Source organism: Corvus cornix, chromosome 1 (assembly GCF_000738735.6).
Source record: "Corvus cornix cornix isolate S_Up_H32 chromosome 1, ASM73873v5, whole genome shotgun sequence".
Taxonomy (NCBI): domain Eukaryota; kingdom Metazoa; phylum Chordata; class Aves; order Passeriformes; family Corvidae; genus Corvus; species Corvus cornix.
Genome location: NC_046332.1, coordinates 107,642,483 through 107,666,643, shown reverse-complemented (window position 1 = coordinate 107,666,643; position 24,161 = coordinate 107,642,483). Strand labels below are relative to the sequence as shown.

Genomic DNA, 24,161 nt, shown 5'->3' with positions numbered 1-24,161 from the left:
GATTTAATTTTTTTTAGTCTTGTGGAGTCCTTTCTTGAGCATGTCCTTCATAGTTAAGTCTTTCATAAACAATATTTTTTCAAAATTCTTTCCTTTATTTGCCTAGCTTGAAGGGCATGTGTCAAACTGCCACTGTGATAACGATAGCTTGTAAGTTAGACATTCAGAAAGAGTTTCTGACTTAGTAAATTAAAGTTTTATAGCTGCCAATTAAACTGCCTGTCAGTGGATTATATGGTGCTGCTATACAGACACTGCAAATTCAGGTTTTGAGTCTGGCTTCAGCCTGTGTTGGAAATCTTGTCCTTGTTTCTCTCGTATTCTTACTCCTTGTTTCACAAACTTGAATTGCACTCCCCCTCAGTGGCACTTCATCTCAGGATCTCCATCTTTCTTACTGTATAAATTCTCCAAAATCTCTCCTATTCTTAGAATTTCCTGGTTCTCTGCTCTTAGAAACAGATGAGTAGTAAGGCAAGCATAAACAGAAATAATTCATTTGGCGGGGAAAGTTATAAAATACAGATAGCTGTGAAAATAAGCTGGCAAACTTCAGAGAGGCTTTTATGGCATTCAATAATAAACAACAAAAACATTTTTCATAATGTGGTGTATTCTCTGGGGGTGAAATGTTATTTCTCATGTTTGAAGCTGTGCAGATGATAAATATATTTTAACAACTCTACCATGATAGTTATGCACAAATTTGTTTCATTCATTTTTTAACTGGTATTCAAAAAAGGTATGTTTAATGTTTGCACCAATATGAAGTCTTTGAAAAAGCAATAGTCAGTGCAGACCAGTTACAGCTTTCCTGGAAACATAAAATGTCTTTGTTTTAATTCCACCCCTCCTGAGGGGTTGCACCTTGGATCTTTGTTCCACTGGGAAGGAAGAGCCCTCCCTCTCTGCTCATGGGAGGATCTGAATCTGTGATGTGGATAAATTGGGGGGTTGAACAAAACCATTTTCAAAGATTTTACCTTCATCTGAGATCTTTACAGATTGACAGTGGTAAATAGGGTATTCAGCTTTTCAAAGAGAGGGCTAATGAAAACAGATTTAAGATGAAAACTGCATAATAACATTACTGGAATTACTTGCACAAAATTTATGGCACTTACCAAGTGCAATATATGATAATGGAGTTTTTTGACACACATAAAGTGATGTTTTTCTTGAATGCATGCATACACTGTGAACCTTCATGCCAGGATAGCTCTTAACCTTCACTATGTACCATTCTACATCCTTTGTAAAGATGTGGTGTAGCATTATTTATTTGTTTGTTATAAGCACCTTTTCTTCTCAAATAGAATAAACTGGAAACCCGAGACTATCTTCCAACTTAAATTAGAGTTTTTTAACATTGGGGTTTAGTGGTATGGGCTATATATAACTTAGATTTTGCTTTCATGTCAATTGAATTTATTCACAGATTAGAAAGGATAAATACATGGATTTTGGTCAGCTGCAGAATGAAGGCAGCTCCTCTCACAAGTCATATCACACTATTATAGGAGTGTTGCTATTATCTTCAATCAGCACAATATCAATCCTACCAGCTTTTGCTCCCATTTGAACAGTTATTTGCCTGGAGTAATTTTATTATCTTCAGTGTGATATATGCATGTCTTCCCCAGGGAGAAAAAGAGGCTTTTGTGCAAAATCAGGAGCTGTAGCAGTATTCAGAGAAGTGCCAGATAACAGGGAGCATCAAGCACTGGTCATATGGTTGCTCCCAAGCTTGAGCAGCTGCTGGAGTATGGAACATTCTGCAAAAGAATTGAGCACTTTGAGACTGAGAGGCCATCTTCAAAATGTTCATAGGACAAGTACAATAAATAAAAGTTTGCTTAATCCATCCAGCCAGTAATCTCATGAAATGAAGCTTTTCTTTTCATGTCATGTCAGCACTTGATTGAGAAAGCAGTTTCAGTCATCTTGAAACAGAGTATTATACTCTCTTGAGATTTCCAGATGTAAGAATATGGATGAAACGAACAAATAATGTGAATAGATCACATTGTAATAAAACTGTCCCGATTGACATCATCGTACTTGTTTCACCCTTCACAGCTAAAAAGGAAACCAAAGATATGATGTATTTGAGGTAGTTTTAGGACTAAGGATTATTTAGAGTGAACAGATTTATCACTATTGGTGTCAGTCTCAAAGAGGAAAAGAAAGAGAGGGCAGAAAATACGAAGGAGAAGAGATACAGGATTAATACAATGGTTGCTGCATGTAGAATCCTTTTTGTGCATTATTACCCTAGAGTGTACCCCTGTAAAAGAACATTTTTGTCTTACCTTCCACCTTCTCCTGAGCCTTCTGTATCCCTCTTCCTTCATGCTTCAGTCTTCCCAAGAGTCCTCCTCCTTGGCACACAAACTCACTCAGGAAAGCTAAGCTCTATAAAAGTCAAATTTATACCTATCTTTACAGGGTTATTCTGGGGTGTATGTCTTAGTATGAGCAGAATTGTCTCAGGAGATGCATATTTCTCTTCATTTCTGATAGAGGAAAAGGCTTTTAGCTCTCTCACCTTACAACTCCTGAGTTAGAAGGGATAAAACTCATGCAGACCTCCCTGTATATGTTTTTGCCTGGTATTACATATTTAGCAGCACAGTCTAAGAAATTCTTCAGCTCTTATTTATAAACATTATTAGATAAAATACTACATATTTATGAAAAATGTATTTTCTCTGCATTTAGGATAGCAACATGGGTTTGGGAGTGTGAATTGAAATTATAAAAGTGAATTAAGATGCTCAACAACAAATTAAGGAGACAAGAATGGAGAAATGGTGGAAAAGACAGGACTGAACATCAAAGTCTCTTGAATACTGATGGGATGATAAACCCAGAGGAATCAGAGGGCAAATGAGTGAAGGGAGCTGAAGGTGGTGAAAGAAAAAACTTTGAAATGGTAATCAGCTAAAAGTAGTGCTGAATAAAGGCTATACTGACTGAAGCCTCTGTTTCTTTTAGAAGTAACCTGCATTAAATACAGGTCCAGGCTATGAGAATTCTTACTTGCATTTATGAGCAACTATTCCCAAAACTAATGCTAGTAATGGCACTAGAAGTTCACAAATCTGGGGGAAAGGAGCAATAAAACTAATAAAATGAAAGATCAGTGAAAGTGAGGGAATGTAACTAGAACTATAAAAGAACAATCTTCACTGCTGATGCTCAACCAGTACAGGATTATTGCATAGGCATTTGTTCTAGGGCACATATAAAACACTCCTTGCGTGACATTCTACTTACAGTTCCCTAGGTCACCAAAGAACCATTTCCCTTGGCACAAAAACAGTGTGAATTACCTGACCTTTCAGAAACAAATGTTATTTTCAGTGCAGCATGAAGTTATTATTTTTTATTAGTTTAATGAGAGAAAAAAAAAAAGAGAAACAGGGAAAAAGAAAATCAACCATAAAATCTTGTTAAGAGAGAGTATGTCTTTACCTTAGGGATGGATTATGGAACATTAATTAAGAGCATTTTCAAATGAAGTACAAAAAGGAATTTATTTTAAATTGTTTAGAAATATTTTTAAGGAGAGCAGAAAGGAGTCAGTTCTATTTCAAAAGTGTAAAAACTATAGTGAAGAGAAATAATATTTTTTTAGCAGAAAAGCAAAGTAAATAAAAAAGGCCACAGGAAGGTGTCATTTTTTTATGTCCTTATCATTGTTTATTGAGGAGATGTAACTACATTACACATGATGTTATTTTCTGTGCATGCCCCAAAAGTGAAGAGAAAATGCCTAAAAAGATCTATCAAACAGCCATGTTAGGGTAGGAACAGTAGGTGGTTACAGCCTAAAAAGACTAATGTTTAGTAATAATCTAATCATAATTAATAGTTCAGCCTTTTCCTATTTCCTTATGTTATTTAACATCAGTAACTAGGAAATCATACGTCAGGACTTTTTTCTTATGAATAATCCTTATCATATCTTGTAATCCAGACCCCCCCCCTCAATCTCCTGTGTTTTTACACAATTTAATAAGATTTTAAAAGAAATTTTTATATTCATAATACAAAAAGAGAACTTGCTTCAGATTTGTCCCTGTTCCCTGATTCTGTAAGACTGCTGTTCCTCAGTTTTGATTGCAATTGTTCACTCAACCCTCTGCTGCTGGTCACCATCTTTCTTGTTAATTCCTTCAGGCTCTCTGCAGCTGATCCATGTATGTCTTGGTTGTGGTGCCTAGAGATGACCACAAAATACCACCTAAAAGTCATATGGATGATGAATAATCCTGCAGGATAGATAGAATGTTGTTTTAACCAAAAAAAAAAAAAAAAAAAAAAAAAAAAAAGGTGGAAGCATTTCAAAGCGTATAGTATGAAGGTATGCAGGTGCCTTGATCTCAGAAGTCAGATTTGTTCTCAGGAAGAATATATGCCATGCTGAGCTCCTCACTAGACAGTTTTACTTACCACAGAACACATTCTCTCCCTAGTCACAGGCACCCAGCTCCCACTGACTTTGAAAATGTCAAACTGCATCAAAGTTAGATGCATTTTAACATCAATAACCTACCAGAGGTTCAGGGTCGCCTATACATTTTAGTTTCTCTTCTACCCCACTTACAATACAGAACTAAGAGTATATATAGTTTCAGCTTTCTGCTGAAGGCAGAAGAGAAATCACTGAATCTATAGGTCTGCACAGTCAGAGCTCTAAGGTGTATATTTTATGGGGATGTATAGAAGATACAGAAGAGCTCTAAACTAGGAATGATATGCTGGAAAAAGAGCTCTTGGAACATGAGGGTGAGGATTAAGAAGCAGGCGAGCATAGGTGACACTGTGGTGGGCATCGGCTGCAGGCCACCTAACCCTGCAGAACAGGTGGCTGAGGCCTTTCACAGGCAAGTAGAAATAGCATCCATGGGGGACCAGCCTGATCATTTGCTAGAGAGACAACACAGCAGGTTGGAAGCAGTGCAGTGAGTTCCTTGGTAGCACTGATGGAAACTTCCTGACGTAACTGGTGGAGGAGCCAGTGCAAACAGAGGCTCTGCTGGACCCCATACTCACAAACAAGGAAAGGCTCACTGGGTAGATGAAAGTCAGAGGCACTCCTGGCTTCAGTGACCATGAGAACACAACCTGGACTTCAGGAGAGTGGACTTCGTCCTCTTCAGGGATCTGCTTGGAATAATCCCACAGGATAAACCCCTGGAAGGAAGAGAGGTCCAAGAAAGTTCATTGATAAGGACGGATCACTTTCTAAAATGTTCAAAACTGGTCCATCCTGAGCAGCAGAAAGTCCAACAAAAGTGCCAGGAGTCCTGCATGCATGAACAAGGAGCTCTTTGCAAAACTCAAACATAAAAAAGGGACTACACAGAAAGAGGAAGCTTGGGCAGGTAACCTGGAAGGAATATAGAGGCACTGTCCAAGAGTACAGAGATGTGGTCAAGCAATCCACAGCCCACTTGGACTAGAATCTGCTAGGGGGTGTCTATGGGTATTTATTTATTTGAATTTAAAGCTAATGTAAATTGTAAATTGAAAGCTTTTTAATAGGTGTTGTGCTGCTTTGTGAGAAAAATAATTGAATTGAGAAAAATTAATGCTAAATATCAGCATTTGTAAAATTACTTCCTTGGTATACTACAAAAGGAATATAGCAAGGAACCTGGCAGAAAAATAGTTGATATTGATTAAATTGCATACAAAAAGCAATATTAAAAAAGAATTAATGTGGCTGGGCAGTGAAGAATTTGAAAGCTTTGTCAAGAAATGCTGCAGAATGAAGGGATGCACAGCAGTTTCTTGTACTTTTAAAAGGCTAAGACCATGCTCAGCTCATACCAGTTTCATAAAATATTTTATATACTACAAAAGTGCATGAATACACATAAGGAACATACAGTGACGTGAAAGGCCTTGCAGAACCTCCACCAGATTGTGTGATAGCTTCTATGGGAGCAGTGGGGGTGTCAAATGAGAGGCCACCCTGACAGAGAATCTTTTATCCAAAACAAAACAAGTAACATTTTCTAAGAGAATTATTTCCTAAAGATGTTTGTTCTTAAGATTTCACATGGTTTACAACTGTTTTATTCTCTCCAAATTTGGATGTTTTTGTTATTTAAAGACCTAACTTTCATTCCTCAGGCACATAAATACACAAAGCCCAAAGTGCACAGATTTAGGATTATAAAACAAAAGCCTAAGAAGCAATGGCTGGTTATTCACAGTAGACATATTAATTCAAGGAGATCATTCTTTTATTTACTGTTTTCTAAAGCTCTGTGCCCCAAGCTTTAAGATGTTTCCTGAATTTATATTACATTTTATTCTCTTGTTTCATCTGAAAATTTTAAAAAGCTGTCAAGGTACAATACATGTATTCTACTATTTCTTATGATTTTTTTTTTTTTAATTGAAAGGAGAATTGCATGAAGTCACTCAGATTTCAATCTGCTGAAGTATACAGTCCCACCGTGACCCAGAATTTTGAATTTAGTCTTTGTAACAGCTGTAAATGCATGCAAATAGCACTGTACTTATCTATTTTTTCTTTAATGTGGAAAATAAGCACATTTTTACGCTCTCAAAATATTTCAGAACACTGAACTTTTCACCAGAAAACTAATTGTCCTTAGCTGTTTTTTCAACTCAGTAAATGTCAAGACTTAAACCTGAACTTCAGCAGCCGGGAACAATGGCTATCAATTGCCTTTCCTCCCCTGCTGTTCCTCATTAACAGCACACAGTGTGCTTATTTAAATCCATCCTTATCGCCTAATGTACAAGGAGCAGTGAGTGACTGAATTCAGTAGCTATTAGAAGTACAGCAGATCAGATCTTCCTGTTTATTGATTTGTGAAGAACAGCCTCGCAGTGCTTTGACAGCTCTGAGTCAGTGAGAGCAAAGAAAGAAGCTTTTCAGCTCTTGGGAGGAGAATTGCTGGGCAACATTAAAGAAGGTCTTGTAGGAGCCGGTTTCCTTTGATATGCAGTCAAATTGGCTGTGCTTGGAGTCAAGGTCAGGAGGCTGTGGAAATGCTGTGAATATGGTGGGGAAATTAATGGAGGGTTATTTTAATAAGTATTGTGTGTATGCATGCTGATTGATACAGAAAATTGCCCTTCTCTTTTTGTGAGAACAGCTTTTGGTGAAGCAAATTTTGAAAAAAAAAAAGAAAAAGGAGATTGTGTGTCCTTTTGCTGCTGCACTAAATATAGCTGTTTAGATGAGAATCTTTTTTTATTCTTTTCTTGCCATTTTTCCTCAGAATCCCAGCCATTCAACAGTTGTCTTAACTCTTCACATTTAGCAGTTTTTTAAACTAGTGATCTCATTTCTGCTGTTTCATGTAAAAAAGTTGTAACAATTTCTACTCGCACACCTTCATGTAATTTTTTGAATAAATTCCTTGCCAAGTTCACCGAATGTGAATTCTCTTTGGGTGCTGAGCACAGAGAGGCACCCAAGCCATCACCTTGGCTCATGCAGCCACTCATTGCAGAGTAGTTTAGCTGGCAGTCAGAGCTGAGCACCCCATGGAAATTTCCTCCACTGAACTTGTTCAGTTGAAAATCAAAGCTGTGGGCAAGCCTGTGGCAGGATTAACCACAGCTAGACCAAGGCTCTTATGTCCCTGTGGTGTTGGTAGATCCAAGAGGACAAGATAGATGGATTGACAGACCATTTTTATAGCTCTCTGCTGAGGCCACTCCTTGTTTGCAGGCACAACTTCAGTACTGTGATGGCTGTTCCTTCCTGCAGCACGTCTTGGAGCAGCTCAGCAACTCCAGCGCTCCTGGGCAGTTGCTGTTGGGTACTTTTTGAGAACATGGAAAATACTGAGAATTAAACAGCTCATGTTTCCTTCTTGATCTAGGCCTGCTTTGCAGTGTGGACATAAACACAAAAAAACACTTATATATGTCATAAAAATATTCTCCATTAAACCTCAAAAAAATTTAAAAAACAAAACCACAAAAAAAACCTCCAGAATTTAGTAGTAGACCCAAATCAAATCCATCAAATCCTCATTCTGACTGCAGTGGAGCTGTTATAAAAATGTTGTCAAGGTTGAACCCCACATTAGGTAAAACACTTAGAAACTATTCCTAACAACTGCATGACAGAGCTTTGCTTTTGTTATTGTTGTCATTTGTTTATCTGAACTTGATTATATATTCAGTTCACATGGCTGCACCCAAGTGATGGGAAACAGAGCTTGTTTCATCAAATGTTTTCAAAGTCTTTAAAGGAGAAGGACTTTAAATAACTTTTTTTTTTTACTTGCCAATTTGTTTAGCAGAAGCTGTTTCTGTACCATGTATTATCACTTAAAATCAGTATAGGATTTTTAATATTACCATCTTCAGCCTCGAGTATATTTACTGCACTGCTGTGGTTCTTTCATTTGTTATGATTGAAAGAAGATCTGTATATTATGTAAAACATTGGATTAAATAATGTAAATGCATGTCTTTTCAAGCATGTATCCCCAGTGAAGAAAAGCAATGGTTCACGTATCCCAATTACAGAAAATTCTGATATTTGTTTTTAAGTCAAAATTAGATATAAAAATATTTTCATCTGTTTAAATCAAATTCTCATATCTTGATAAAGCAATATCTGGCTTTTTTAAAAATCCATTTATTTTTTTATTAGTAACATTTCTTGTGGAGAAATACTGTGGAGTTTTACCTAAAAGGCACCCAAATGAAATCCACAGTCCCATTCCATGGAGATTGTGGACCAGATGACCACTCTGGTCCCTTCCAACTTTACCCTTTCTGTGATCCTGCATGTTACATTCTGGTAGTAGTACCTTTAAAGTATCACTTTTTGCATGGCTAAGCCAACACTACTGAAATCAGTAGAGAATTTTCCCTTCATTAACAGTATATATTTATTCTTCCCTTTAAAGAAAGGAAAATGAATGCTTGAATGGGCTTGAAAATTTTGCAGTTTTCTTCTCACAAGGGTCTAGCTGTTCACAACAACATTTTGTTCTAACTGCTCTTGGTTCAGAACATAGCATACAAAAATACAAGGGATACTGTCTGTGCTCATTTTGGAGGAGCCTATTTCACTTGATTTGAAGGAAAAACAAGACAAAATTTAAAATTTGGGTATTACCTATGCCTTGTTTATGAAAAATAAGAAACAGTTTTACATGCCAGTGAGAATTTTTTTTCAAGAATCATGAAACATTTATGAAGACTTATATGGATATAATCTCCTTCTCCAGATTGTTGGTGCATAAGTCACAAAGTCAAATCCAACTGATTTTATTGGATCAGAGACACATTCTTCTGTAAGTCTAAGCAAGGATTGTTTCGGTGGGTATTTATTATACACCATGATCCAAGTTATTGTGGGTTCAAATTCTGTTATTTTATCATTTATGTGTTAGTTTTGATAAAATTAATAGAAACTGACTGCAATAATCTTTCTTGCTCTACCACCAACAGTGAGTTCATCTTTTACTGCCTTTTACCTAAAACGTAGTATGCCAATACATCAGCAAGTGGTATTTCCTGGCAGCCAAGTGGAATAATGTTTTGTACTCTCAGGTGATATTTCCTGGTGAATATGCAAGATTTCTCAGTGTTTTATTCTTCTCTGTATTGACAAAATCTACCTCTAGACAGAGGTATTTCCTGGCTCACATCCAAAGCTGTTCAGTTGGAAAGTTTACCCTAAAGTGTGTAAGGTATTTTATTTTGCTGTACATATATGGCTAAAAATCTTCAGGTTAATAGTTTTGTGCAGTTTGAAGGTCACCTGGATATTTTGAAGGGATTGGAATTCTCAGTTTTAGCACACTTACAGAAGTTGTATAGGCTGTGTGCTGGCAGTGGTCATGTGCACTAAAGGGTTCCCATGCCCTTTTCTGACCACAATTTGGCTGTTGGAATTTTCCTATATGAAACACTGCTCCTCACTGTCTGTTTGTAAAGTTCCCATTCTCTTTAGGGATTCTTCATGCCAGCAAGTAATTTTTCCATGCTAGTTGACTTAATGAAAAGTATGTACTAATGTAAAAGAGGAGCCACATATTTCTTTATTAACCTATATTTCCTAATGAAAAAAATAAGTATGTTATGAGGTAATTTTAAGACAATTCTAAAGAGTATATACATTTTCATTACATTTTTCCAGTGGTTTTTATTTGCAGGTGGTTATATATGTTTAAGATTATCTTTCTAGTCTTCATTGAAAGGTCATTTCTTGGTTAAGGTAATAGCACATCAGTTCTGTACTTAAGCTAATTATACTGATGACCAGAAGCAGACCTTTCATAGTTTTCTATGCACTTACCGAGCTCCCCAGCTTGTATCTGTGCAGTGAATTGGGTGTGAACTCAAGCTCAAAGTCAGTCCCTGGTATGAAGCACTGCTTAACAGAACATCTGTGCTTGCAATTCAAGGGGAAGCCAGAGGAGAAAAGATGACATAGAAATGGAGGAAGCTGCAGGAAGAGTACCTGAAAAATGGTTTAAGGAAAGAGAGGAAATGGGCATTTTTTCTTATAATGTTAGTTTTAAAATTGTAAGCAAAGAAGTAATGTCTTTGGCAATAAGTTGCTATTGCTTAATTAGAAAAGATTTTGGGGTCTGGGGTTTATCTGGCAAACACGCACAGTCATATCAAATAGTTCATTTATTCTATCATTATTTTTCCTTTCTGACTGTATCATGCCCAGTTACTATACAATAGTTCCCTCTTACCACCCACCAAAAAAATTCCCTGACAGTTTTAAAATGTGGATTGCTTTTTGCTTGTGCAACCTATTTGTTTCCTTGTTATGTATCTCACAATTAGGCCAATTAAAACACACCAAACACACTCTTCCTTTCTGCTTTGCCAGTGTTTATGGAACACTTTTTCTTACAGGCAATATTTGAGTGAACTTGCTTCCTATCAGTTACTTTATTTATTAAATTTCAGAAATATTTATCATTACTTTAAAGCATTTTTCCTTGTTTTATGTAACCCCATTCTTAGGTCTAACTTAATTGATTCTTTCTAGCATATAGGCTATAAAGGGACAGGTAGATGTCACTCATACACCAGGGAATCTTATTGCAACCACCCCCTTTTGGCTGCTTGCTCAATACTCCACTTCACTGAGATTTTCAAGGGTAAAGATAGAACCAGTCCTAAATTATTGTCTCTGTTCTCACACAGTACATCAACCCAACAAAACATTAGGAACGTGTTCTTAAAAGGACTACTCCAAGGAAAGGGTTGAGGGCTATGATTTGAGTGATTAAAAGAACAGGGAAACATCTGTACCAGCTGCTCTGTTTTGGTTAACCTCATTTCAGCACTTGGTTAAAATATGGTTATCCTGTCCACATTAAAAGAGATTACTTTTCACGTGCTGATTTGTAATAGTGTACTTTCAAAAGTACTCTGAAGTAGTTTTGGAAAAGTATTAACAGATGGATGTTCTGACTTCAATATAGACAAGCAGCAGTCATACTCTTTACAGGTACATAAAGTCAGGCCAATTTGCTGTACCTTTATTTATCAGCCTTTTCATTTTCAGCTTCTTCTAGCATCAGTTAAGATGGGAGACGACCAACAAAATCCTAACTTTTTATTTACTTTCTTTTTTTCCAATGACACATTTAATCTCATCTAGACCCTGAAGGGCTACAATTGTTGCAGAACCTGCTTAATTTTACATTGAATGTTCATTAATAAAAAAAAATATCTGACTATAATTTCTCTTTGTTTCTTGTGTAGAAAAGAGTCATTTTTTTTTCTCCTCTCTTAACAGGTGGCCATTGATGAGCGCATCAGGCAACTGCATGAAGCTCACAGGGATTTTGGCCCTACTTCCCAGCATTTTCTTACCAGTGAGTGATTTCCCATTTCCCATTTTCTTGTGCAGTTTGCATACACATTTATTTGAATTTTTTTTAGCCATATGCTCATTGTTCTTGTTATGAGTTTCTATTTTAGACTGTATTACAATGGTTTTCTTTTTTTTTCCTTGGGTGTTAAGTAAGATCATATTGTCCAGGTTCAAGGTAAAAGGAAAACATCTGCCATGATCAAGTCTCTTTGTCCAGACATCTATCTCTGCCAGGCTTATCTTCATTGTTTCGGGGCTCCCTTTTAGGACTAGCAAATTAAAATTATGTTTAAAAGAGTTTCTGATTATTTTAACCCAGAAAGGATTTAAAAAACAAACAAAACCAAAACCAACACAAATTTGGTTTATCTTTGGTTTAAAGAAATGTTCAGCTCCAAAAAGGGGCAAAATAAGACCGGCAAGAAAAATATTTTACAGGATTTGGTCACTTAGCAGAGCAGTGAGAGGATCAAAACCAGGGTGGGAAACTTGGCAGAAGAACAGCAGCTAAGTAAACTTTTTACAGCTCTGCATAAAATATAATTGCCAGCAAAATTCCCACTTCACCTCCACACACATCTTTTATCAAGGATGTTTTGAAGTACACCAAAAGACAACTTGAAACACCTTCAAAGCTCCAAGGCAGTGACTAAAGTGAAGCTTCTTAAAGGCCATGTCTTTTCCATTGTACTTCAATTAAGGAAAGTAAACAGTAAAGCTTTATTTAAGAGATTATATCAGCAGAACAGAACACAGTCACAGGATAATGGTCTCCTACATGCAGAGGGACAAGCTATCCAGACATCGGAAATAGATGTTACTATTATTGCACAGCTACGTTCACAGTGGGATAGAGGACAAACTTTTCTTCAGCTGATACTGCATTGTAATTTTAATAGGTTAACCATTTTTCCACTGAAGATCTCAATGGGAAACTGAACATTCTCAGCAGGATGACCTGCAAAATCAAAACCAGGGTCAATGTTGTGCCATATAAGATTAATGCAGGCTGATTCAACCCTGCACCTTGTTTTGTCAAATTAAGATCCTGTGAAGAAATAAGCCCTATTTTCATAATTTCTGTTTCAAACCCACTTTTCTTTTACTCTCAATCACTGGGAATACTTTATCAGCTCAATATATATAACTTCAAATCAGACTTGGCAAGACTGAACGTGCAAGAGTTATGAGTATTTGACACGAACACAATATTTAAGCAGATACTTGTTTTTCCTTGTGACCCATGGCGTATTCCTGGCGAAAGAATAAATTTGTACAGTAAATTAAGCAAGCCTGGAAGAGACTAGAGTGACCTGCAGTGCATTATCACACTGATCAAGGTGTCTTTGTTCTCTGTGCCTATGTTGAGTGCAGCCAGACAAATGGTTATGTCTTAGGCCCCTTCTGCCTTATTATTGATAAACTAGATTGATCTAAAAGATGATCAGTGTTATGATAGTCACCTCTTTCAGCCCACCCACCACCAGTGAGACATTATTCTTCTGTGTAACTAATTAGAGCCAGCAAACTGTGGACATTGTTCTGGACACTTTGTACCATTTGAGGATCACCATAGGAAGAGGAGCCAGGTGAAAATGTGTTGACTTTGAAAATAGTCAAATCATTTAGAAATAATGGGCATTTTTATTTGCTTATTTGTTCTCTCTCTCTTAGATGTGTGTAAAAATACATAATCATACCCATGCGTGCAAAAGTTAGCTGTTTGAAGCTCTGAAAACATCTACAGAATCCTTCCCAAGTCTAAAAGTTCAATCACTGAAAACTGACAGTACATACATCAGTCCTATCTTTCATAAGCACTGAATTCCAAAAGCATCCAGTATCATGTACTATCACTATGCCTAGGGAAAATACCATGCTTTGATATGTTTTTTATGTACTACCTCTGCTGCATCCCTGCATGGATGGAAGCACATCTGTGGGAGAGAGAGCGCTGCAGGAGAGAGAGCACCATGCTCTTTGCCATCCAGCACCAGTCTTTTTTCTTCAGCTGTATTTGGGCATGAACAGGTCAAACATAAAGGTTGCCAGACAGAATCAGGCAGGTCAAATGAAGGCGAATTTAATGGCTTGTAAATTAGGTTTCAGTACGTGGCAGACAGAGTCCAAGTTGATCGGTCTGTGTCAACAGCAGTAAAAGATTAATCATAGCAATTTTTATGGTTTTATTTCATAAGCTCAAAACTCAGAGAGCATTTTTATCTAAGGAGCTGAGATACACATAAGATCAATGCAAACTATAGTCAGTAAGGAAAATAAGCAATATTGCATATCTAGTTTATACGCCGGTAATAATCAGTTCATCCTCCCTAACTGAGCATCAACTTTCCCTCTTCCATACATGCTTGCTCATCTTAAGATGCAAGGAATAATATCTGTTTATATTCTTATATGAAAAATTATCCTTTTATAGTTGATATACCTTTAAGAAGTTCTGCAAAAAGGCTGGTACTGACTCAAGGTCACATAAAATCAGTGGCTGAATTACATTTCTCTCCTACCTGAAAGAAATAAATATGAGCTGCTAATATAGCATCGTCTGTCTTTTTCTGTTTGGTTGAAACTGAAGCTGCATAGGGCTGTTGAAAACCTAGCACAAAAGTAATGGGGGAGTGATGTAGGGACCTCATATTTGTCATGCCCTGTGAGGCAAGGAATCAAGTGGTAGTCCCTGCTTCCAAGCACTAGCTGCCTGTTCTAAGGGCTATTCATAGGGCTGTTTCTGAGAGATTGGAAAGAAGGTGTGAGCTAGAGAGATAAGGAGTGTAAAAGCAAAAAAAAAAAAAAAAAAAAGTATTCTTATTTTTGGCATTTTTAAATTAGGGACAATTTTTCTCCATTGTCTTTTCATGCAGTTCAACATTCTTTTTCCACTCCTTCATCTTTTAAACCCAGTGCCAGTGTTTACCAATGCTGTGGCACAGGATAATTCAGATGTTTCCTGGTTGTGAGTTAAACAGATAGTGGCAAAGGAATGGTATCTACTTGTGTCTCTCTCCATCAAGGCTTTGGTCTGCCTCAAGTATAAAAGACTCTTATCAAAACTGGCCCTTACTTTTCACATGAACTTGCCTCTTTCCAGGCCTTCTACACTTTTAACTGAGCTCTCTCACCCCACTCCTTGAGCTGCTGATCAGTCCTCCATGCTCCCCCAAACTCATTTTCTCTGCCAGTGTCCACAGAATCAGTCCCAGCTCCAGCTCAGTTCATTCCTTGCCAAGGACACACAGCATTCACAACAATAGTTAAGATACATCTGATAAATGCGTTACATGGGCAAGGCTTTATATCATGAATTCATGGAGTGTGTTTGTTGGTTTTGAAGGACTTGCTGTTTAATTAGAGTTCTCTAAATCAGGGTGTAAAAACTGGCAAAAATAAGATCTTTCTATTAAAGAGAAACTCGTAAATATTTAGAAATTAAAAGAAAAATCTGTGATCCTTTCATGGATGATGGTGCCTAATTTGGGAATCGTATACCATAACTGAGGTGTGAAAAGGAGTATCTGCAAATTTTAAGCATAATGCCAGCTTCAAAGTTTTCAGTGACTCCTCTGGAATAATTTTACTGTTTTGACTTCACCTTTATTTTCCTCTGTGATTCTACCTCTTTCAAAAAATGAGATTCATTGTCTCTTGTTGGAAGACCCACCTATATTTGTCACAATAGTTATTACTTTTTTTTGAGGTGCAATAAGTGAGAGGTAGGATTGATGTCAGATTGTTTTTAATATCATTTGCTGTGCTATTCAGCCATCAATCCTGCTTTTAAAGGCATGATTCATTCATGTGCATTGATGGTGATGGCTGAAAAATAGAAGGTGTTACATCTTTTAAAACCATGAGCAAACCTTGTAATTTACTGTCCAGCCACAGTATGAGCCATCTTTTAGTAAGTATAGCATGTCAGTGAAGTGACTGCATGAAATAGTGTTCAAGGTGTAACTGGCAATTACTTAAGAGTGTGACTGGAAGATTCCAGTGGTTTCCAAGCTCAGACAATACGGACTTTCATCAGCATGAAAAACCTGGAAATACAAGGAACAGAAAGAACATTTAGGTTTGCAAGGCTAAAAGGCTGATATACCCACAGCCAACATTTTGTGGTCCATATTTCTCAGGCCACGAGCTTTTTCTGCCTGCATATGTCAGTACCAGACTGTTAAATCCTCTTACCTAAATATGTGCTAGGACCTGGAGATACCTCACTGTGCCTTTCAAGGTTTGGACTTGTAAGCAAGAGCAGCACTTACTTCAACACAAGATGAGGCAGCCCTAGCAGCTTTCATTGAGGAACAGAAAGATGATCAATGCTGGAGCCACCAGTTTGTATTGCAAGTGATCAGAGTGCATCTGCTGTGTTTTATATCAGATAACTGTTGCTTAAAAATAAAATATATGGCCACGGGATTGGGCTGTGTAGCCTAGGTCTCTCCTTCTCAGGATAAGCTCAGAGCTCTTAAGGTTCAGATCCGAGTCTTTTTTCTTCTTATTTCTGTGCCTTTATGTTTTCCTTCAGTTATTTAGGCCACTCTCCTGAGAAATTGGAGATGGGGCTCTGAATTCCTTCAAGATGGGAGAGAAGTCAAGTACTCCTCCCGCCTTCTGTGTGAGTGCTCAGATTATTATGCAAAGCAAAGATTAGGGAAGCCCTTTCTTGCGCAGGCAGATGTCTTTAAAAGGGCAAGTCCTGCTAATTAAGACATCCAAGTCTAAAAATGAGAGGGCTCTGTGACTCTTAGGAAATAATCTATCCATCTGATAGATTATTTCCCAGTGCAAGCAACTGTATCTTTCTTTCTTATTTCTCCCTGCATACATTATCTCATATTTTTTTCAGATATCACATTTTTATCAGATATCATTTTTGGCAAGCAAATGTCGAAGACCACGTCAATTCATCCATGTCCTTTGGAAAAATGGTTTAATATTTTTAGATACCACAGGAAATGTTTTGAATAGAAAATATCACCTGTTAGTAGAATAAAGATAGAAGATAAGTGGACAAAAATGAATCAGCCTAACGCTGAGAACTCTCTGAATGCAAAAGGATGTTATTATTGCATTTAAACATATTTATTAAAAATATTCATGTATTATATGCATTTAAATAAGGTCATATTAGCTAGAGGAGCCTGATTGCTAGAAAACTGTTTTTCTACTTCAGTATAAGTGTAAAGTAACTACATGTGCTTCTGAAAAAGGAAAAGCTAGCAAAGTACTGATGAAGCCAAATACACTTCACACGTCTTGGCATTGTGATTATCGTGGTGAATTTCTAGCAACACTGGGCACCAACTCAACCCCAAGACTTGTGTGATGGGTAAATCAGGTTTAAAGTTAGGAGAAAATGCCTTCAGTCCATTTCTCCCTCATTTAGAATATCATGGCCATAGCTACAGCTTTTGATAGTGCTTGCCTTGGCCTGACTGCTAAAGCTCTTTAAGAGTAGTAAAACATTGGCGTACATATGCTTACTTTATTTTGGAATAAAGTTAGTAGAATTAATTTTACAGTGGGCTTTCATTTTTTCATTATGCATTATTCTCAGGAAAACTACAAAAAAATCTCTCCATAAATCTTAATAATTTCTTTGATTTTCAATTAAATAGTATTTATGGGATTCAAGCTCTATATTTATATTTTTCTCTTTTTTGCACTTTTGTGCTAAGTGATCCTTTCTGCTATAATACATTGGGATACAAATTTCTGAAAAAAATTGTAAAGTTAGTTTTCAAATGATGATATTCTCCCCCTCTTTTCACCCAGAAGCAAGAAATTTTTTTCCATGTAACTAATATTTTGTGTTTTGGGGACAAGAGGGTTCCAACAAAAAAATTATTTTAGAATTGTGGTTGGAAATAGTCCATTCTAAATCTCTCTCTCGTGCTCTTGGTTTTAATATGTCATCTATTTAAAAATGCTGTATAATATTTATTTTGAAGCAGAGAGGGATTTTTTGAAGGGTGTGAGTAGGAAATATGCTATCTTATTTTTTTATAACAGCCTAATTAATTTCTGTAATTTATCCTTGGCCGGCAGAATAGCCTATATTCTGCAATGCTACATAATTTAAAAGTAATCAAACATTACTTTTTTCTTTTAATAAGTTTCAAAAGATGGTGCATTGCCTATACTTTTGTTCACTCTCTGAGTAAGTATGTTGCTAATATGTATTCTTCCCCCCAGAATTTTATAATCTTTTTGGAGTTACACTGGATCTGTGAATCCAAATGAAAACTACTTCATTTTTTCACCCTGCCAAGTTTAACTCAGATAAATTTAACAATATGCCCATGTTATCATGAGTTGTATGTTGGGTTCAGTTTAGGACTTTCCTTTGTCCTCAAGCTCCAGGACTAGGATATAACAGGCATATTCTATATATATATATATATAGATCAGAATTTTTCTGTTCTGTTTTACTATGTAAGACATGGAATATTTACCAAATATTTATTTTTCTATTTATCTAATTTCACTTGCCAAAAATCACCACCAATTTGATTAGGCCATTTTATAACCTCATTTGATGAACTGGTTTTAGAGACTTCATTTTTAAGAGCATAAGAGTGCAACACAAGTTGGCAGTGTGGAGTACCTGTAGTTTGGGGTACATGGGTCATTATATTCTCTATCTGCATTTCTTTGCTCTATTTCATTCAGTATTCTGCTATTAGACATATAGATTCTTCCATTTTTGCCATTTTACAGTAGTGTGACATTTAAGAAAATGAGCGTTAGATGGATTTTATATGTCACATTACAAAGTGGCATTTGGAAACTTCTGGAAACACTGTTCATGATTAAAGGTGTGCATTATTTAGGTCATATCATATAATGTTGACCCTAAGCTGCAGATGGTAAATCTGAAGTTGGCTGTAAAGATTCTGGCAGGAAATGCAGGATGGAAAAGCCTCTTTTAACTCTTGTAAAATGACTGTCATAATTGGCCCTGATCACACAATGCACTTTTTAGTGACTTATTCTCTGGTTAGACGTGCTCTATAAATTGTTGCAGTGGGGTCTCCTGCAAAATCCATAGACAGCGAGGCCGGTGGAAAGGAATAGGGAGCGATTCTTGACAGAAGTTTCAGAGATCTTTATTTTCCAGCCACATGGCTGAGGAACTGCCCAAAGACTCTGGAATCACCGGACAACCAGGGTCCTCCCCGGGCAGGGGAGCACGAAATAACCAGTGGGGAACAGGATTAGGGTACATGTGACCAGGGAGCAGGGAGACCCTGTGCCTCTACCCCAGGGTCCCCTCTCCCAGGACCCCATGGCAGGGGGGAGGGACCCCAACAATAAATAGTACATTTGATAAATATCTGTATGCGTGCTACAGCGACAGACGGTGCTGACGCTGTTCCAGGGAAGTAGTGAATGTTTGCTCCGGCTTAAGAATGGCAAAATCCAAGCTGAGAGGGGGCTGTCTATTTCCAAACTGCCCATGAACCCATCTCCATGTGCAGCTAGGTCTTGGAGCAGAACAGACCCCAAACTGTGTAGACCTTATAAAAGGCAAGTTTTGATTGATTTTTCTGCCTTATAGCTTCTCAGTTGTGTAATGATATCAGTTTCTCAACTACATTGTGCAATATTAGACCTCAGTGCTACTCAACATGGTCTGATTGTTCATCAGGCTCACCTGGAACAATAAAAATTTCACATGATTTAGAAATCAATCTAAATCTTCAGTGAAAAAAAAATTATCTTTTACAGGTATATAGTGACATTTGCAAAGGATCTCAAAGAACTTGCAGATTATGCAAACACTTCTATTGTGCCACTGTCAGGCAGACACACATTTTGGAGGTGGCATCCTGTCAGCCTGCATCATGAACTGATTATGGTGGGGAAATACTGCTTTAGCATGTTCTCTAAGGAAGACAAGCATGAGCTCCTTATTGTCTCTGGAGAGCAGTATTTTCTCATTTATAATGGTGTAATCTGAAAATAATCAAAATGTAGTACTCAATGAATCTTCTTTGAAAAGATAAGGTAGCTTACACAGATGGGAAATTCTGATTCTTGGGGAATCAGAGTCTTTCCTGATGCAAAGATCATTTCATCTTTTCTTTCTCCCTGCCTGCCTTTATCTGAAGTCACCAAATCCATACCTTGCTGCAGTGAAAATAATTGGAATCAAAACAAACTTTATGTGAATAAATAAGCAGTTTCTTAACTTTATGTTTGCATTAAGATATTAATGATGATAATGCTAGGTAGAGCAGTGTAAGTCACACAGGTCATGCAGGTAGGAATTTCCAGGCTGAATCAGAGAATTACTGTCATTAAAATGTGAAATGTGAACATAATTAAGCACCTTGCTGAGTTACAGCTACTATTGCCACCAAGCAAGATAATGTGAATGTAAAAATGAGCTCAGCTTTGACTACCACAATGCTGAAAGGAATATATAATAAATATATTAAATTTCTACCAAAGCAAAAAAAAAAAAAAATTGACAGGACATATCTAACAGTGTATGGACACTACACAAGGCCTCTTTGTGGTTTCTGTCCAAAACCCATTAGTGACAATTAAGTCAAAAGATTTTTCTTTGTATTTAGAACTAAAAACATACACTCATATGGTGACTAAAAGTGTGTGATGACTATTTAAATAAGGACCACTGAAGGTAACATTTAAATATGGGCATACTGAATTTACTCTTTGAATAGCCGAAGGAGAAATAGTTTACTATTGGTAAACATACATGTATTTTTCATTATGTTTGCAGTGCTAAACTGAAATATTTAGAAGATTATTTTTTGTAGTATCAACTACTATCATCCTATTTAATATTTCATTCAGATCCCTGCATAGATTAAAACAGTACTGAAGTTCAGAGAGCCAGCATGCCACCTTTCATTGTACATTCTGCAAACAAGTAAGAATGTAGGCTTACCATCAAGAACCATGTTCACAGGCAAAGCAAGTCTCAGCTCTTAGAGCACCTACAGAAAGAAATAAAACTCAAATAGTAGGTAACCATTAAAATGTATGTCAATGCAAATAAAGTGTGGGGAAATTTAAATTCACTCTTAAAATGCCCTGTATTTCATTGTAGTATTTAATTTCGGTCCCAACAGCACTGGAAGTAGCTGGGTGTATGGTAATGGGTTCTTACACTGTGCAAGCTCGAGCAATAAAATACTTCGGAATTACTCCAGCAAACAAGAAATGTCTGCTTCTTGAGTGCTGTAGCACACAGGAATACTAGAGCATCATATGAAAAAGTCTGCCAGCAAGACTTTTAGGTGGACTTAACCATTTACCTGTACTAGTTTTGTAATGGATAGTAAACCGGTACTGATAACCAAAGATAAGAAACAGCTGGTCTCAGCTTCTGGGCTTCTGCCAAAAATGAAATAATTATTCTCTATGTATAGCTGTAAAAAGTACTGCACATTTTGTCAACTCAAATTTATGCAAGGTTAGAATCATCCAGGAAACCAGAAATGTATTATAGAGAGCTTCACAGCAACCTCTTGAAGGAACACTAAATCCAATTATGCTGAACATCACAGAATTGTTTGTTATTGCTATAGCACTTAGCTCTCATGAAAGCAAAAGTATTTTTTCCTCTTCTAATGGATCAAGAACACCATCATATGTAAGATTCTGTGATAATAAGTTATGACTGCAAAGCTCTTACCCAGATTAATTCAGAAGCAACAGAATAAATATATCTTCTGAAAAATACACAGCAATCTATTCTGTCCTTTAGGTATTGAATTAAAAACAAATCTTAAAGTGGAACAACTGTAACTTGGTAGTATTCCCATTGGGAATATTAATGATTGCTTGGGAGAGAAATATGTAACAAGGTCAATTTTTACTTAATACTGAAGGTATTTTGTTTTCCAAAATGATAACTTAATGTAATCTGATTCAAATTATTCCTCAGACAATGCCAATTGCCATGGGTAAGAAACCTTACAATTGTCACTGAGTAAACATTTTAAAACTAGTTGATGGACCACATATTAGCACACATTAGGTTAGTATTACTGAATGAGAGCATGTAAAGAAATCATGTAGTAACTGAGTGTAAAATTAAATAGTGATCTCTAACTCCTTGGCTTTCATTTCCTGCTTCCATCTAGAATGGGGAATATTGGATCAGTCACCAAAATTATATTTACAGAAGTTTTTTCTTACAAGTGGAAAGAGTATTTAAGCATCATGGTTAAGAATTTTTTTTGAACCTGAAAATGGCATTAAAAGTTATTTTGAGATTTTTAACATCAAAACATTACAATATTCTATTTTTGATACTTTTTGTGTTTCTACAAATCATGTAACAGATTGTATCTTTACATCCTTTGAGGCTGTAGCCGAGCACAGAAACCAAGCAGCTGCAGCTCGTGCTACCAGGAGGAGCAGCTCAATGGAGCCTTGGCCTTCACAGCTACTCAGCCGTGCAGTCTATGAACACAGAACCAAACTGCAGTGCCTGGCCCAAGAAGGAGGGCTTGATCATATATAAATTAGGTGTATATTTGAGTATTTGTATTTGAAAGTGCATACAGTTCTGTGCTCCTGTGTTTGTGGGCCATGCTACAGACTTCAATGGCAGTGCAGTGTGCTACTTTTCCAAGACATCTAACACTGTAATTAAAATTCTGGTTTTTGCACATTTTGTGAGTTACTGGTTCTCATGGTTCTTACCTTTGAAATTTACTTTTCTTCTTTTAAGAACACAAATCTGTGTAAATGTAAATAATAGGAAAGCAATGACACTTAGCTACAGATGGCTGGCTGGGGATTGAAGACAACAGCAGAATGTGCAGAGATGCTGAGGTAGAATTTTCAGAACTCCTTGGCCACCAGCAATCTGAAACAGGATTATCACATTTATGGAGATAGACTTTTCACAAGGGCATGTAGTGATAGGACAAGAGGAAGTGGCCTCAAGGTGAAGGATGGCTGGTTGAGATTGGGTGTTAGGAAGGAATTTTTACTATAAGAGTGGAGAGGCACTGCAAGGTTGTCCAGAGAGGTTGTGGACTCCCCGTCCCTGGAGGTGTTCAAGATCAGGCTGGATGAGGCTCTGATTAACCTGGTCTAGTAGGAGGTTCTCTGCCTTTTGTGGGCAAGTTGAAACTAGATGATCTTTAAGGTCCCTTCCAACTCTAACCATTCTATGATTCTCTTTCTTCCGAACATATTCCTTCCTTTCCCTGGCTTCTCATAATTGTCCAAAATGTATATGAAATGCATTCACCCTCTCCCCAGCCTGTATCCTGTTCCTACCAGCTCTTCCTTCTCCTCTTCAGGCTGTCTGTAATGGCACCAGTTTCTCCCACAGCTGGTTTGTGTCCCCTCTGTGGAGTCCCCAGCCTCTCTCCAGACCTTCTTCACAACTCACGTGCAAAAGTAGCAAGATTTGACTATACAGCCATTTTTATAAGCATGTTTCGTCTCTTTCCTCCAATTCTTGTTGTCCACACTCCAATATATAGGCAAGAGAAAGGAACTATACTTCATTCTACAGACTGCCTTCTGTGAATCTGGTACAGAATAGATGAAATATGTATATTGGGAGTTATTATTTGTGTGGATTGTGATTTTTTGATTTTGATAAAGCAGCTTGGGAATGGCGTTTTTAAAGTATCTATTTTGAATAAGAGAGGGAAAGAAAATAGAGCCAAATGGTCAAGAAGCTAACTCCTAGTTGTCCTGGTAACAATTGCTTTCCTTTGTGAACAGCAGGGGTCACTAAAAAGAAGGGTTATACTGTGTGACGCAAACAGGCTTTTTTTTTTCTCCACTAGATCACTTTTCATATGTTTTCTGTTTTAATCATTATATTAAAGAAAGAAAATTCTTGGTTCTACTTTGTTTGACAGATAACAAACTCCTAATAAAAACATTATCTCCCTGATTATGGCCTAAACTATAAATTATCTCTGCCTCTAATAAATAATTTTTAATTCTTTTGTCAAAAGTGTTTTATAAAAACCTCTTTTACAAAGTATTTTCGTTATATTGTAAGTTGATATTGACATTTAACACTGTGATAGACAAGAGTGGGCAAAGTTATTTCCTCTCTTAGTTGTGATCATACTGTCATTTTCTTCATTATTGGCTGTTACTGGAAGGCAGACACAATTAGTAATGTGGAGAAATAAAAATGTTCACCACTTGGAACAAGTCAGCAAGAGAATAACAACAAACAAAATACTTAGATGGTCTCTCAGTGTAACTTCACTCAACATAAAATGTAAACAAGTGCATAATTCTGTTCTTAGAAGGATGGGAATTG

General features: G+C 36.8%; 1 protein-coding gene across 11 annotated transcripts in view; it reads left to right on the top strand.

The window, feature by feature from the left end:
• The window catches only part of DMD (dystrophin), a 1,178,400-nt gene that overhangs the window by 1,036,950 nt on the left and 117,289 nt on the right, over positions 1 to 24,161 (top strand). For all 11 annotated transcript variants that reach the window (XM_010394528.4, XM_019282755.2, XM_019282745.3 and 8 more), the window contains one exon: positions 11,786 to 11,864. In XM_010394528.4, coding sequence (XP_010392830.2) covers positions 11,786 to 11,864 — 79 coding nt within the window. The remainder of the gene's footprint in view (positions 1 to 11,785; positions 11,865 to 24,161) is intronic.